The sequence below is a fragment of the Lactuca sativa genome, chromosome 4, assembly GCF_002870075.4.
Source record: "Lactuca sativa cultivar Salinas chromosome 4, Lsat_Salinas_v11, whole genome shotgun sequence".
Taxonomy (NCBI): Eukaryota; Viridiplantae; Streptophyta; class Magnoliopsida; order Asterales; family Asteraceae; genus Lactuca; species Lactuca sativa.
The window spans coordinates 147,457,084-147,471,973 of NC_056626.2; the positions used below are offsets into that span (position 1 = coordinate 147,457,084).

General features: G+C 32.3%; 2 protein-coding genes across 2 annotated transcripts; both read right to left on the reverse strand.

The window, feature by feature from the left end:
- Nucleotides 1-637: 637 nt before the first annotated feature.
- On the reverse strand, nt 638-1,416 carry LOC111892248 (uncharacterized). Its single transcript, XM_023888318.2, has 3 exons — nt 1,284-1,416; nt 1,151-1,231; nt 638-831 (listed from the first exon to the last, which is right to left on the reverse strand). Exons 1-3 carry the CDS (start codon nt 1,414-1,416, stop codon nt 638-640), a joined length of 408 nt encoding a protein of 135 aa, XP_023744086.2.
- Nucleotides 1,417-3,759: 2,343 nt separating this feature from the next.
- On the reverse strand, nt 3,760-5,511 carry LOC111892269 (mitogen-activated protein kinase kinase kinase 20). The gene has a single exon (XM_023888343.3). It carries the CDS (start codon nt 5,167-5,169, stop codon nt 3,952-3,954), a length of 1,218 nt encoding a protein of 405 aa, XP_023744111.1. The 5' UTR covers nt 5,170-5,511; the 3' UTR covers nt 3,760-3,951.
- Between the last annotated feature and the right edge of the window lie 9,379 nt (nt 5,512-14,890).

The following is a 14,890-nucleotide window of genomic DNA, read 5'->3' on the forward strand; positions in this document are numbered from 1 at the left end:
ATTTTATTCTGTCAGAATGATAGAATGCGAACCATAAACTAGTAAATATATTTTTCGATTTTATTCTGTCAGAATGGCAGAATGTCAACCATAAACTACTAAATACATTCTGAAAGGATACACAAATCAATTCTTGAACTAATAATATAACAATAATTACATTGTATGATTGTGATTTATTGAATAATAACAACATTCTGAAAGAAAAAATTAAAAAAAAAAAACATCAAAATCTAACAAAAGCACTAATCTGTTCTGAAAGAATATTATTTTTAAGCAACACTTTATACATTGTAGCATAACACATTCTGGTATAATATACTCTCGTTCTATATGTTTTCTTCCTTTTCCACATCAATGTTAGCCTCTTCAAAACCTAAATCCAAAAAGAAAAGATAATCAATTTTCAAAAATTAAACAATTCAATGCATTATAATAGAATACAGCAATAAATATTCTTACAGAATAAACTATTCTTGTAGAATGGTTTTGAATATTCTTAAAGAATTTGTAACATATTCTATTGGAAACGATTAGAGAATGGTAATTACCGGATTTAATTTGAAGAAGAATTCCAAAGCCATGGTAGATAGGAGCACGGGACTTGAACCCGATGATCTTCCCTCCCGTTTTAAGCTTACAAGTCTGGGTTGCTAGCGGTTTTTTCATTGAAGCTTCCTCCAAAGGGAAAGAGGGAATCTTTGATTCTTTCTAAAACATCGGATGTGTCAACATCAAAGTAAGGCTGGTAAGCAGCAACTGTGAATACCTTGAACCAACCACTACTTTGTTGTGCTTCTGATGAACCAGATACTGGCTTTGAGAATGTATCTGAAGAGAAAATATAACAAAGATTACATCTCTAATAAGTCTAACTGATAGTTGTTCATTAGTTGGTAGTTTGCTTGGAGGATTAAAATAACAAGAGTCTTGTCTTCCAATTGGCTGAGGTTTTAGATAGGTTAACTAAGTCATGATGCATTCAAATCCAGAAGAAACTTAAAATGCTAGTAATCTAAGCCCTAAAACTGATGATGTTTATATTGATTTAACTATGTAGCTGAACTAAATGAGATCCATTAACTGAAGTTACTAAATTGCAGTAGATAGTTGAAAACTAATAAGATGCTTCAAGAATTTAAACACACACGATCGGCATCACGGGGAGGTCCAGAAGCGCCTGAGATCTTGCATTGTGTTCCAGATGGGGGAGAGGTTTGGAGAGTTGAATCTGCAACAACCAACAACCAAATTACTTAATGCTTACAATATAATCCAGCTACCAACGAATAAATTAGGGTTCGGATCTAGTATCGAAGTGATGAAAACGCAATTGAAGAAGAGGAGAAGAAGTTTTACAGGAACAGATCCAGAAACATTCTGGTTGTCAATGGTTGTGTAATTTCCGGACTTCATCTTGAATTCCCCTGTATCAAAAGTATGGTACCAATCCGGAGAGTATTTCTTCTTTGTTTCTGGATCTCTTATCGGCGCTGAGCTCCCATACCTTAACCCTAACTCGTCTTCTCTTTAGCCGCCACCATCCATTCGGAGTTTACCCAGCCGCCATCTTCACCCCTCTTACTTCCTCCACCGCTGCCAGCCTTTTGCCTCCACCACCGGTGTTGTGAAGCTGTTGTTGAAGACGTGAACCGCCACCCCCTTCACACTCGTGTTTCGATCGGCAAGGCCACCGACGACCTCTTAAGGCTCTGCCGACGCTGTTCCGGTTTTCTTGCTTCTCCTGTTTCCTCTCCGCAGCAAGAAACCGGCATCCGCTGCCTGCCGCCTCGGAGGTTGATGAGCTCGTGGTGTTTCTGTTGTCACCGAAGCACGGTGACGAGTTCAAGGCTTGTATTCCGACAGGCTTGTATTTCACGAATAGAAGCGTGTTTCAGATCATGTTTGCGTGTGGATGCTTGACTGGAAATCATGGGATTTGGAGTTGTGTTTAGAATGATGATTTTTAGAGAAGTAGGGGGAATCGGTGGTGGTGTTATATGAAACTGATAACCTAAATTAGTGGGATATTGATTGATTTTGTTTTCTTTTACCATAATTAATTATAGTGTAGATTATTCTTATACCCTTTTATTATTTATTAGTGATTTAATTATTTCTTGAATTCTCATTGGTGCATTTAGGCACACATTACTTGCTAAAAACATTTGAACCTAGCTCTCTCTCTCTCTCTCTCTCTCTCTCTATATATATATATATATATATATATATATATATATATATATATATATATATATATATATATATATATATATATATATGGAAGGGTTATTTGGAAAACAAAAAAACCCAAAAAATCATAAAAATGCATAAAAAAATACTTAGAGATTACAAAACTTTTTTTTAATTTTTTTATAAAAAAATCGCAAGTTTTTTAATAAATTCGCTAAAAAAAATAAAAAAAAAAACAATTCTTTTTTTAAAAAAATTAAATAAAAAATTCGAAAAAAAATCAGCGAATTAATTTAAAAACATGTGATTTTTTCATAAAAAAATTCATAAAAAAAGTTTTGTGATATCTAAGTATTTTTTTGATGCATTTTTATGATTTTTAGAATTTTTTGTTTTCCGTAGAACCTAAACCTATATATATATATATATATATATATATATATATATATATATATATATATATATATATATATATATATATATATATATATATATATATATATATAGGGTTAGGTTATTTTGTTTTCACTATCTATTGTGTGCATGTATGACTGATTCTGGACCAATCATTTTAGTTATTTTAAGAAAGTAATTAATGCATATTACATGTTGAAGATATAATAGGTATTAATTACATCTTCAGTATTTAATATGCATTAATTACTTTCTTAAAATAACTAAAATGATTGGTCCAGAATCAGTCATACATGCACACAATAAATAGTAAAAACATTTGAACCTAACTCTCTCTCTCTCTCTCTCTCTCTCTCTCTCTCTCTCTCTCTCTCTCTCTATATATATATATATATATATATATATATATATATATATATATATATATATATATATATATATATATATATATATATATATATATATATGTTTTAGATGAAACGATAAAAAACATGTTTGACCGAATTTACACTTACTCTTAATGATAAAATACTCAAGTATCCGAAGTATGTCATCATAATTACGATGTATGTCACCATACTCTAATGTTTTCCTTTTATTGAAATATAATATATTCTATTCGGTCAAATGTTGAAAGTAATATTTTCATTGAAACAAGGATACATATCCAAAAAGAAGCTAAAAACAGAAGTTCGAAAATACATCTTCACTTCAAACCTTTCGTAAAAGATATGATCATAAATCCCATTGATGAATAACCATTGCAGAAATTTTCATCTTGAATCACTTGTTCATAATGAACTATAAATAATATGCATGTCATTTTCACTTTCAATGAATTCCTGGAAAGTTTGATACCAATGAACTCATGCTTGACCACCATGGAAATGAGTCCAAACGAGTATATGATTACAGACCAACAAAGCTATATTTTGTGTCTCAAATGACCAAAAAAGTTAGAAAGATTCTGTATGCAGTTTGTCTTCACATGTTCATATGATAACAGACCAACAAACCATATCCAGTTTTACACACCAAAACTCCAAAAACATGCAACAAAATCATCTAATAAGATACATATTTTACCTAAAAAGAACTATGCTTAATATTAAGGACGATTCATTATTGTACAAAAACCAGCTATCAAAAAGGAAACAAAAAAAACATTCCAATTCTGATTTCTCACATATATAAGGCAGAAAGTAACACAAAGAACGAATTGATTTCTACAAATAATACCAACTATAAGTAAAAATCAATGTAATCTGTATTTCAAATATGGCTATGGAACAAAAGTATGATATAAATTAACATCTCATGAGTCATGAACATATACGTACTAAGCTAAACTCCTGAAGAAATGGAGAAAGTAAAAGGGTATTGATGTACTTCATTCAATGGTACAGTGGTACCATTTTCTTCTACAGAAAAACAAGAAACATCTTCTTCAGACCAACAATGGAGTTCATCTTCAGAAAAATAACTCAACCCATCTGAAAACGACAACATACTCATCTCATCATCATCATCATCAGACATGATTGACGAACAAATTCCATTTATGTCCAAAACCTCACCCAACTCTTTAACTTTAACATCTTCATCATCATCATCATCACCGACTCCTTCCAGAAAAGTATGAGCTAAAAGCATCTCAGCCGTCCATCTAAAACAAGCTTTCCTCGAGAAACAACTCTTCAAGAAACTTCTCCCTTCTCTTGATATACTGCTCGGAATTGAAGGTGATTCGTCGTTGTTGGTTTCCATGTTCGAGTTCCATGGAGGTTTTCCGGTGAACATCTCCAGCACGATGCACCCAAATGCCCAGATATCAGACGGAGCCTCTTGGACGCCATCGGTTTGAAGTTCCGGTGAAAAATATATCGGGGTGCCTCTCTGATAACGGACGACTTTGCTTTTCTTGCTCTGTTTTGCCCTTTTTGCTAACCCCAGATCGCCAATTTTAGCCGTGAAATCACCATTAGAGGAACTACCGATGAGTAGAATGTTTTCAGGTTTTAAATCGCAGTGGACATACCCGTTATGATGTATATGACGTAATCCATGAAGAATTGACCTAGTATGACGTTTGACATCCGATTCCGGCAACCCATTTTGACCGGATTTTTTGATGAGATCAGCTAGGGTTCCTCCGGAGCCATACTCCAGCAGCAAATTGTACACCATTTGTCCATTCTCTCCGGTTGTAATCTCTTCCCCAAAACATCTGATCACATTACGACACCCTCTCAGATTATTCAAAACCTCTCTCTCGTTTTGAATTGAAGAAGAAACAGAGACCTCAGCCGATTTCACAGCCATAATTGGTGGGTAAGAGCTGTATCTCGATTTGGGTTTCTTCAAATTCGCAAGGAATACAGACCCAAAACACCCTTTACCAATCAAACAACCTCTAAACCATGCCATTCCATCGCCATACTTGCTCTGTTCAAGCACCTCATGTTCTTGCTTCCTTCTCTTTCTCTCATCGTTCACGACCCAACTCTCGGAACTGATTAAACTCCTCTTTTTCTCATTCCCTTTCTTCAAAACCGAATCCATTCCCAAATGCTGTAGGTAATTTGATTACGAAAGATAGGTCGACAGATTAGCATTAACAAAAATAAAAATTGACTACTTTATCTTGAAAAAGTCGATCAATCTTTTCCCCTTTCTTCTTGGATGTCAAGAATTTAAAGAAGTGAGAGTATATTCGATGAATTTAGGGTGAAAGAGGGTTATGAGGTGAATGAAAGAAAAGAAAAATTAGGGTTTACGAGGGTGGGGTTGTGAAATTTCGTTGTTTCCATGGAGTTTCTAATTTTAGTCATATGAGGGGATTGGCAAACAAGCAGCCGCGTTTTCGTTGGAGTTGAAAAGGTAGGACATACATAGGAGGACACTAGTACGCCCTTTTCTTTTTAACGGAATAACTGTCGCCCTTTGTCATTGTTTCCATTTTCAACTAAATACATAAATTCCAATATATATAGGAAATTGCATTTACGATGTTGTTGCAATTAAAATGTCTTACATGCTGCTTATATATTATACTTTGTATTATGATTAAAGTGTTGACGTTAAATATTTTTGTTATTAAACAGATAAGATAATAAACATAGACTGTATTGCTGTTATTATTGTTAGTCCCTAAGCAAAATGATATTTGTATTTGAGGCATTAATTTCGAACACGCTGCATCTACACTTTTTATGACTACGAAATGAATGTTTTCTATAATTAATGACTCGTTTAACTACAACATTTCGAATGTCTTTAACACTACATGTCCTTGTAGGAACATAGCTTATTTAATAGTAAGATTGCAATAACTAATTGCAAATTGTTTGAATTTGTATTAAAGTATTGAAAAGAATGTGTTGGTTAGATTTATTAATCAACTAGGCGAATGCTCGCACGTTGCGTGGGATATAAAAAAATATTTTATATTAAAAATAATTAAATAATTGTTATTAACAATTAAATAATAATTTTATAAAAATATAAGAAATGATTTTTAGTATTGTTATTATGTTGAACTATATTATAAGAGATAAGGTTGGAACTTGATTAAAATAGAAAAAAAAATTACTTTTTAAAAATAAATAAATCGTTATTGTTATCTATTAAATAATAATTTCATATTAAATTAAAACGTTTATATTAAATATTATCATTATGTAGAAAATACGATAATAGAGACATCTTTTTATCTATCTTAAATTTTATCATTGTGTATAACATATGATAATAGAGACAACTTTTTATCTTAAATAGTAAAAAAAAATGTATTTTATCATAAATATTACCATAATTATGTGGAACATATGATAATAGTGACGTTTTTTATAAGGTTAAAACTTTAAATTGTATTACATACAGGGTTGTAAAACTTGGCTAACACAACCAAATATTCGGCATGTTACTTAAACTTGACCTCCAATGGAAGCGAGTTTGCCTAACTCAGCCAAAAGACATTCAGATCCTTATTAAAGTCGACCCAAATCTAAAAGATACGATCCAAAATCATTTTCGAAATTCTGAAATTTAATTGGTCACTTGTCGACAAAGAAAATCTCACCAAACAATACACTCAACGTCCTACAAAGTTAGATGCAAGGAAGATCTCATGGCTTAGTCCCTTTAAAATATTTCACAATCTTTCCTATTTATAAAGGAGAATACATTCTCTTGTTTACTCTCACGATCAATGTGAGATGAAGAAATTTTAATTAAACTCGTTTCTTTATTTGCCAATAATTTTATTTTGTTAAATAAAATATTAAATAATAAAAATAAAACAATATCCAGAAAATTTATTGTTCAATAATTACATTTTTCAGTAATCTCGTAAGTTGCTATAAAAAATCAAGTTTTTATTGAATAACTTTTTGTTAAATCCTAAAATCATAAATTCAGTTAGGTATTTAATATAAAAAGTTTGTGTATATATGTATTTTCATGATTCAAAATGTCATTATAAAATGAATTCATTTATAAAATATAATCGAGTATATATTTCATGCTTTTGAATCAAAGTGATTTTTCAAACAATTATAGTTTTGTGTTTAGGTAGATTTTTTTATATTTATATAACATTACGTAACTTATAATATTATTATAAACAATTTGAATAATCATGAGAGTTTCAAATGTATATGGTAAAAGGAAAATGCTTCATTTATCGGTCCAAATTGATCAAACTCGGACCGATTCAGCTTAATATACCAAATCACATAACATTTTTTCTATTGAAACCCGGTTTGTATATATTTTGTGTTTTTGAATCAAATTTATTTTTCAAACAATTATAATTTTATGTTTAGGTAACTTATTTATAATATTATTAGAAACAATTTGAAAAATCATGGGAGTTTCAAATGTATGTGCTTAAAAGAAAATACTTCCTTTATCGGTCCAAATTGATCAAACTCAGACCGATTCAACTCAATATACCAAACTACATAACGGTTTTTCAACTGAAACTCTGTTTGAACCTAAAAAATCTTGTTCAAAACCATTTTCGGGATTCTAAAACTTAAATGGACAATTTCCAATAAAGACAATCTCACGAAAGAATACCCTCAACATCCTAAAAAGGTAGGCATACGAAAGTTCTCATGGTTTGGTCCCTTTGAAACATTTCACAACCTTTCCTATTTATAAAAGAGGAAATGTTCTCTTGTTTACTCCCACCATCGATGTGGGATGAAGACATTGTAATAAAACACGTTTTCTTGTTAATAAAATATTATTCAAATTATTTAGTAAAACGCCCTTTCTCTTGTTTACCCTTTCTTTATTGTTTAATAGTTCCATTTTTCTATAATCTCGTAAGTTGCTATCCAAAAAAGTAAGCTCTTATCGAATAACTTTTTGTTTAATTCTAAAATCATAAATTCAGTTAGGTACTTAATATAGAAAGCTTGTTTATATGTATTTTAAAGATTCAAAAGTTCATTATAAAAAGAATTCATTTATAAAATATAATATGTGTATATATTTCGTGCTTTTAATCAAATCGAATTTTCAAACAATTATAATTTTATTTTTAGGTAGATGTTTTTTATATTTATACAATATTATGTAACTTTTTTAAAATATCAATGGAAACAATTTGAAAAATCATAGGAGTTTCAAATGTATGTAGTAAAAGGAAAATGCTTTTTTTATGGTCCAAATAGATCAAACTCGGACCGATTCAACTAAATATACCAAACGACATATTTTTTTTATAGTGAAACCTGGTTTGTATATATTTCGTGCTTTTGAATCAAAGTGATTTTTCAAACAGTTATAATTTTAGGTTTAGGTAGATGCTTTTTTATCTTTATATAAAATTATGTAACTTATTTATAATATTATTAGAAATAATTTGAAAAATCATGGGAGTTTCAAATGTTTGTTGTGAAAGGAAAATGATTCCTTTATCAGTCTAAATTGATCCAGCTCCGGTTCAACTCAATATACCCTACTACATAATTTTTTTTTTCTAACTGAAACCCGGTTTAAACTTGAAAAAATTCAGTTCAAAACCATTTTTGGAATTCTAAAAGTTAACTGGACACTTGCCAATACAATCTCACCAAATAATACCTTCAAAATCCTACAAAGGTAGGCATGAGGAAGTTCTCATGGTTTGGTCTCTTTGAAACATTTCACAACATTTTCTATTTATAGAAGAGGAAACATTCTCTTGTTTACTCTCACCATCGAGGTGGGATGAAAACATTGTAATAAAACACCATTTCTTATTTATAGAACATTATTTAACTTATTTATAATATTATTGTAAAAAATTGAAAAGTCATGGGAGTTGCAAATGAATGTGGTGAAAGGAAATTAAAAAAGGGGGTTTCAAATGCATGAGATTCAATAAAAAAAATGTTAACTTTATAAGTATGTATGATTATGTATTAGTTTATTGCTTTATTCCTATTAAATCTATCTCCTTGTTTTTAAATTTTATTTTTCGAATTAGTTATTATACATTTGGTTGACTGAATTACATTGTATAGTCTTTGGTTCTTATTATCAATAATTTACACTTAATTAGTTATTCATGTGTTGAAACCATTATTGAATAACTTTTGCTAAACATCATATGCATATGATATTTATGTTCTTGACATCATCACATGCATAGCAGATTGAGCAGTTATCCTCGTTCATGTTACAATGAGAACATATCAAATATAGAGGAAAGCAGTTATCCTCGTTCATGTTACAATGAGAACATATCAAATATAGAGGAAAGATGCTCGGTTTTACCATAACTTTCAATTTGTGAGGACTCATACGACAAATGTAAAATTCTCAAATTGTTGGTTGTTATCACAAACCACCAAGGAGATCTGACCCAACTAGAGGTTCCAAAATTGTTCATGGAGGACTCCAAACCCAACGTTTTTTTGTTAAACATTTTATTCGTTTTTCAAATCATGTGAAGTAGATGGCCTTTTTCAATCTTGTAGAATTATGTTTTCCCCATAAAAAATATCTTCTCATTAACGTGATATGCAAAATGGGAGGAATGAACTGCACGTTTAAACCGCACCTAAACTCGTGAAACAAAGATGTTGTAAATCTCTTGGTGAAGATATATACAAGTTCAGAACTAGAGGAAATATAGAGAACTTGAACACGACCCGAAGCAACATGTTCTTGGACTAAAAATGTAACGCCTGTGTTTCCGGGCTTGCCATTTTTAGCAATGTAATCGTCTAGGTTAACCTTTGTAACCCGTTTTGAAATAATAAGATTGTATTATTTGAGTATTATGTGTTTTGTGCTTAATTGCTTAATTATGTGGTTTGATTAATTAAGAATAAAAATAAGCGTCAAAATTTAAGTGTAAAATAAACTTGATATCTTTGAATAATGTTGTAGTATTTGAAACGAGGTTTCCGAATATATATAGAACGCCCAAATCTGACTTCGTATGAGGAAGTTATGATTTATCGAAGTTTCGGCTTAGCGGTATGCAGCCTGTTATACTCGATTTGAGATCGAGGGGTTTTTAGCCGAAGCAATCTAAACGAGGATCGAAGGTCTCGTTGTTGGTATCGAAGCGATAAAAAGTTAGGCGAGAACGGACGTCAAACGAAGAAGTTATGAATTTATAACGAAGTTTTTCTGTCCCGGCCTATTAAAAATAAATAATAAAAATAAAGTTAAAACTAGCCAACGGAGTCTAAACGAAAGTTGTAGAGCGTAGTCTCACCTTCGCGTGGATATAAAGAACGTCGAAAACGGAGTTCGTATGAAGAAGATATGAGTTTCCGAAGTTTATTAAATAATTTATATTTAAATTTAATCTTTAATTACGGTATTATCCGAGGACGAGTCATCGGACTCATCCGAAGTACGCCCCGCGTACTCGTGTACGCCCCGCGTACACCGAGGAATGTCGACACTCGCACTCGAGGACTTCGGATGACGAACGCAGTGACGATTTCGGAGCAGTACGTCCCGCGTACTCTGAGGCTCCAGCCTCCTATAAATAGGATGCGAGGGCAGCCGACTCAATTGCTATTTTTCTCTCTTCTCTCTCCCGTTTTGCATCGATTTGCGTGCCAGAAATACCCCGAAGCCCCGGTATTATTCTCGAGCCCCGAAGCAAGTCCCGAGATCCCGAAGATCCCGAGAAGTGCGGTTCTCGAGCCGAAGCTCTGCCCGCGATAAGTTTGATTTTTGTGAAGATCTTCCAGATCTGCTGAGGAATACTACTTCTGCAAGTCGTAGTGCTGTCCGATCATCTTCTGATCAAGTGAGTGTATACTACCTTTCATAAACACGATAATAATACAAATATGGTTTGAGTGTATTAAGTATATTGTTGTTTATATGTGTGAATGTGTATTCACTTTCTTCTAACTCATAGATATGATTTATTCTCTATGAGATATGTGTTATGTGTGTGTGCCTCATCTGTTATGTGAAATATGTGTTGATTAAAACATGCTATACAGGTTTTTAAACTATGTATAAAAATGTATATTTTTTTTATCTACTAATATGTTGGGTAGAACATACGTAGATAGTTGGTGTGTAATAAACAGATGAGAGGCCTCGTTGTTTGATTTGTCATCTAGCGGAGTTTGAATGACGACCATGGGCTATTCTAGACAGTCTTGTGGAACATTAGCAGGTTCGCCACCTGTAGGTGTTAATGAACTTTGGTGTTCATTCGCTGTACTCCATCCCCCTCATGGTTGCCTTATTTGACTTATATTGCTGAGGTACCCCCGAAGCATGTGTTGTCGCCCCGATGAAATATTCTTAGACTAGGTCCCTTATGTTAGTTGTCTTAGGGACATAAAGTGAGAATAACGGGATTGAGTAATTGGGTTATTGTTGGTTGGTGAAAATTAAATATGATTATTTATTGTGGGTTGAAAACCCTATATGCTCACCAGGCTCCCAAGCCTGACCCACTCAGTTTTATTTGTATTACAGGAAGTGACACAAGGGCATAAGATGGATGAACCATCAAGTTGTTTTGTTTATAAGTCTGTATATGTATATATTTGTTGAATGACTTGTAATGTTATCGTTTATGCTTATTGGTCTGTATCGGAACATGACACCCCGAGTTTTGATTATATAATGAAAATACATTTCTTTTATGAAATGCTTTGGTAAACATTGTTTTATCATGTTTTGTTTTTGGGAACAAATTCCGCAACTCTTTCAAATCAAAAGGATTTACTCTGAAATTATTTCAAAAGCATAAATGAAAATCGGTCTTTTCTGGCCGAGATTTTGGGGATGTCACAAAATACATGTATGTCGAGATGTGCTTGGTTCATGATGTTGAACTAGATTTGTAGACATGTCATGACACTAAGATTGTCATAATATATAATTGTGTATTTGGTAGGCGATAGGGGTGCAAACGAGCCGAGCCAAGCCTGAGCCTGGCCAGGCTCGGCTCGGGCTCGTTTAAGTTCTAAGAGGCTCGAGCTCGAGCTCGGCTCAATTCGAGCTTCTTGTACTGAGCTCGGCTCGAGCTTGTAAATAATTATACAAGCTCGACTCGGGCTCGGACTCGACTCGTTTTTTGTCTGACTTGCCTAAATAAGCTTAATCTCGACTCGAGCTCGTTAAGAAGCTTGTTTACTAATACCCTAAATTCCTAATCCAAAAATATGTTTTTATTTTAATATATAAAAAATAAGAAATTATATTATATAAAGGCTCGTTTAGGCTCGCAAGCCTAATCGAGCTTAGTGACATAGGCTCGATCTCGAGCTCGTTTAATAAACGAGCTTAATATTAAGCTCGAGCTCGGCTCGGGCTCATCTAAAATCTGTTTCGAGTCGAACTTTTAGCGATCCGATCCCGAGTAGCTCACGAGTAGCTTGGCTCATTTGCACCCCTAGTAGGCGAGGTATGAAGCACACAAGATAGATTGGAAACCTAATAGCTCACGTGGATCATGCATAAATAAAACAAATTTGTTAAACTACATGGTCAAGATATGGACATGTAAATGTAAATACTAAAAGGCCCCCATTAAGCTCTTATAACATGCGAGATCGATAGCAAGGTGACCGGAGGCTTCTAAATTTGATTGCATCAATAAGCGTATGAGGGAGTTTGTAGTTGAGTATACTCACACACTTAACTATTTCCATAACATACTTTTGTTGATTGAGAAAGAGTCTAATGGTATATTGTGGTATAAATCTATAAAAAGTAGTTTAGTTCCCCTAAGTTTACCATGGGGAATTCATGGTTGACAAATTCATAATTTGTTGAAGTAGAGTCGGTGATAAGGTAATAAGAATAATGTTGTATATGTATAAAAGAAGGTATTCATATATTGGTCCTACCTACAAAAAAGAGGAATTTGAGTGGGTGTTGTGAAAACCAATTGTGATATCCCCGTTTTCACGACCAATTTAAAAATTTTGTTTATGCTTATTTCAATTCAGAGTATAAAACTTATTGCAAAATTTGTTCCTAAAACATGAACATATCATTATCAAAGCATTTCCGAAGAAATGTATTTATATTTAAAACCGTGGGTGTCATCGTCAATACAGATATATAAGCATAAACATGCTTAAACAGGCCCTACAACATTTTATTATACTATGGCCTACAAACTCCTCATTTCACTCAATCATCCTTGGGCCTTCATATCTCTACCTATGATACAAAGAAAATGAGTGGGTCAGACTTGAGAGTTTGGTGAGCACGTAGGGTTTTCAAACCATAGTAATTAAGTTCTTTAATTATATATTTCACATCAAATAATTTACTCGATTAACCATTCCCATTATTCTCTCATATTAATCCTAAAATACTGATCTCAAGGGACTTATCCTAAGAATCATCATCATCAATAGGCAGACAATACTTCTTGGGGGATTCCTTTAGCCATATATGTCAATAAGGCAACCATAGGGGATATAATACATCAAAAGAATAGATATTTCATTGACACCTACAGGTTGCGAACTTACCAACGTTCCACTAGACTGTCTAGAATAGTCTGTTGTCACCATCTATACTCTACTAGATGACTGGTTCATCAAATGTCAAGGCCTCTCAACATCATCTCATCATTTCATCTTTCATCACCCATCACTACCCAATATATTATATATATGAAAAATACATATATGATTAAAGCAATTAATCATATTATCTATCACATATATCAAGTAATTCATATAATAGACACACATAGCATTTAATCTTCTAGATACTTTATATTTATGTGTAAGCTGAAAGTAACTATGCACTCATTTGTTAAAGTAGATGATTGGAAAGTCGGGCAACGCTTCACTTCAACACTTAGTTTTTCCTTTGACGTAACCTAGGTTCAATTATCAAAAACATGTAAAGCAGAAGATCTTAACACTTTAATTCACATGCAACCTATAAAGGATCTATGTTTTCTTTAATTGATAACAACATACTATGAACTTCAAGAACCCTAAAGGAACTCTATGAAAATCGAAATTCATGAATTAGGGTTTACATACCTTTAGATTTATTATAGCAAATAAATTTTTGATCCTTTACTTTGTATCTTTAGAAAGCAAGCATCAAAAATATGATGCCTATAATGACTCACACCTAAAACCCTAGAAACCCTAGAATGAAGAGGAACGAGAAGATATGGATAGAAATTTCGTTCCTAAGCTTAGAGGTAAAGGTATGAACGAAATTTGTTGGTGTTAGGGTCCTATTTATAGTTTAAGTAACTTGTAGGTAAATCCATATTTGAATTAATTAATTAATAGATTTAGTTCCAATTCAAATCATTTCCTTATCTACCATGGATGATAAGGAGGCTTCCGGAAACCCTAGGAATCAAGCCAAAACCGTCAATACCATGGATGGTTCTAGAATTTCTTCTTTTGTTCAATTATTGAAAAATTACAATTCACCTCTTGCACATTTAATTAATTCCAATAAACCCCAAATTAATTTCAGATTCATTCTGATTAACAATTGATTAATTCTTATTGATTTCTCATTAATTTATCAATTAATAAATCAATTATTTAATTATTGATCTCATTTTATTTATTAATCACATAACAAATTAACAGATCAGATATCTATTTCCAATGATATATTAATCACATAATATATCAACAAATCATTTCTCTCTCTCCTAATATCATTTCTAGCTATTTTTGGTTATGAGGGCAACCCCAAAAGGACTTTGCTTCAATTTGTAGGTTTATATCAATTTAGTTATAAACTTAGACACCTTAATCCAAGAGCTAATTGGGTTAGAGCTGACTGAGTTAGAAGTTCT

Coding starts and splice junctions, on each gene's coding strand:
- LOC111892248 (XM_023888318.2), bottom strand. CDS start 1,416: ATGAAGTCCGGAAATTACACAACCATTGACAACCAGAATGTTTCTGGA. Junction 1,232..1,283: donor GAACCCTAATTTATTCGTTG/GTAGCTGGATTA, acceptor TGGTTGTTGCAG/ATTCAACTCTCCAAACCTCT. Junction 832..1,150: donor ACCTCCCCGTGATGCCGATC/GTGTGTGTTTAA, acceptor TTTTCTCTTCAG/ATACATTCTCAAAGCCAGTA.
- LOC111892269 (XM_023888343.3), bottom strand. CDS start 5,169: ATGGATTCGGTTTTGAAGAAAGGGAATGAGAAAAAGAGGAGTTTAATC.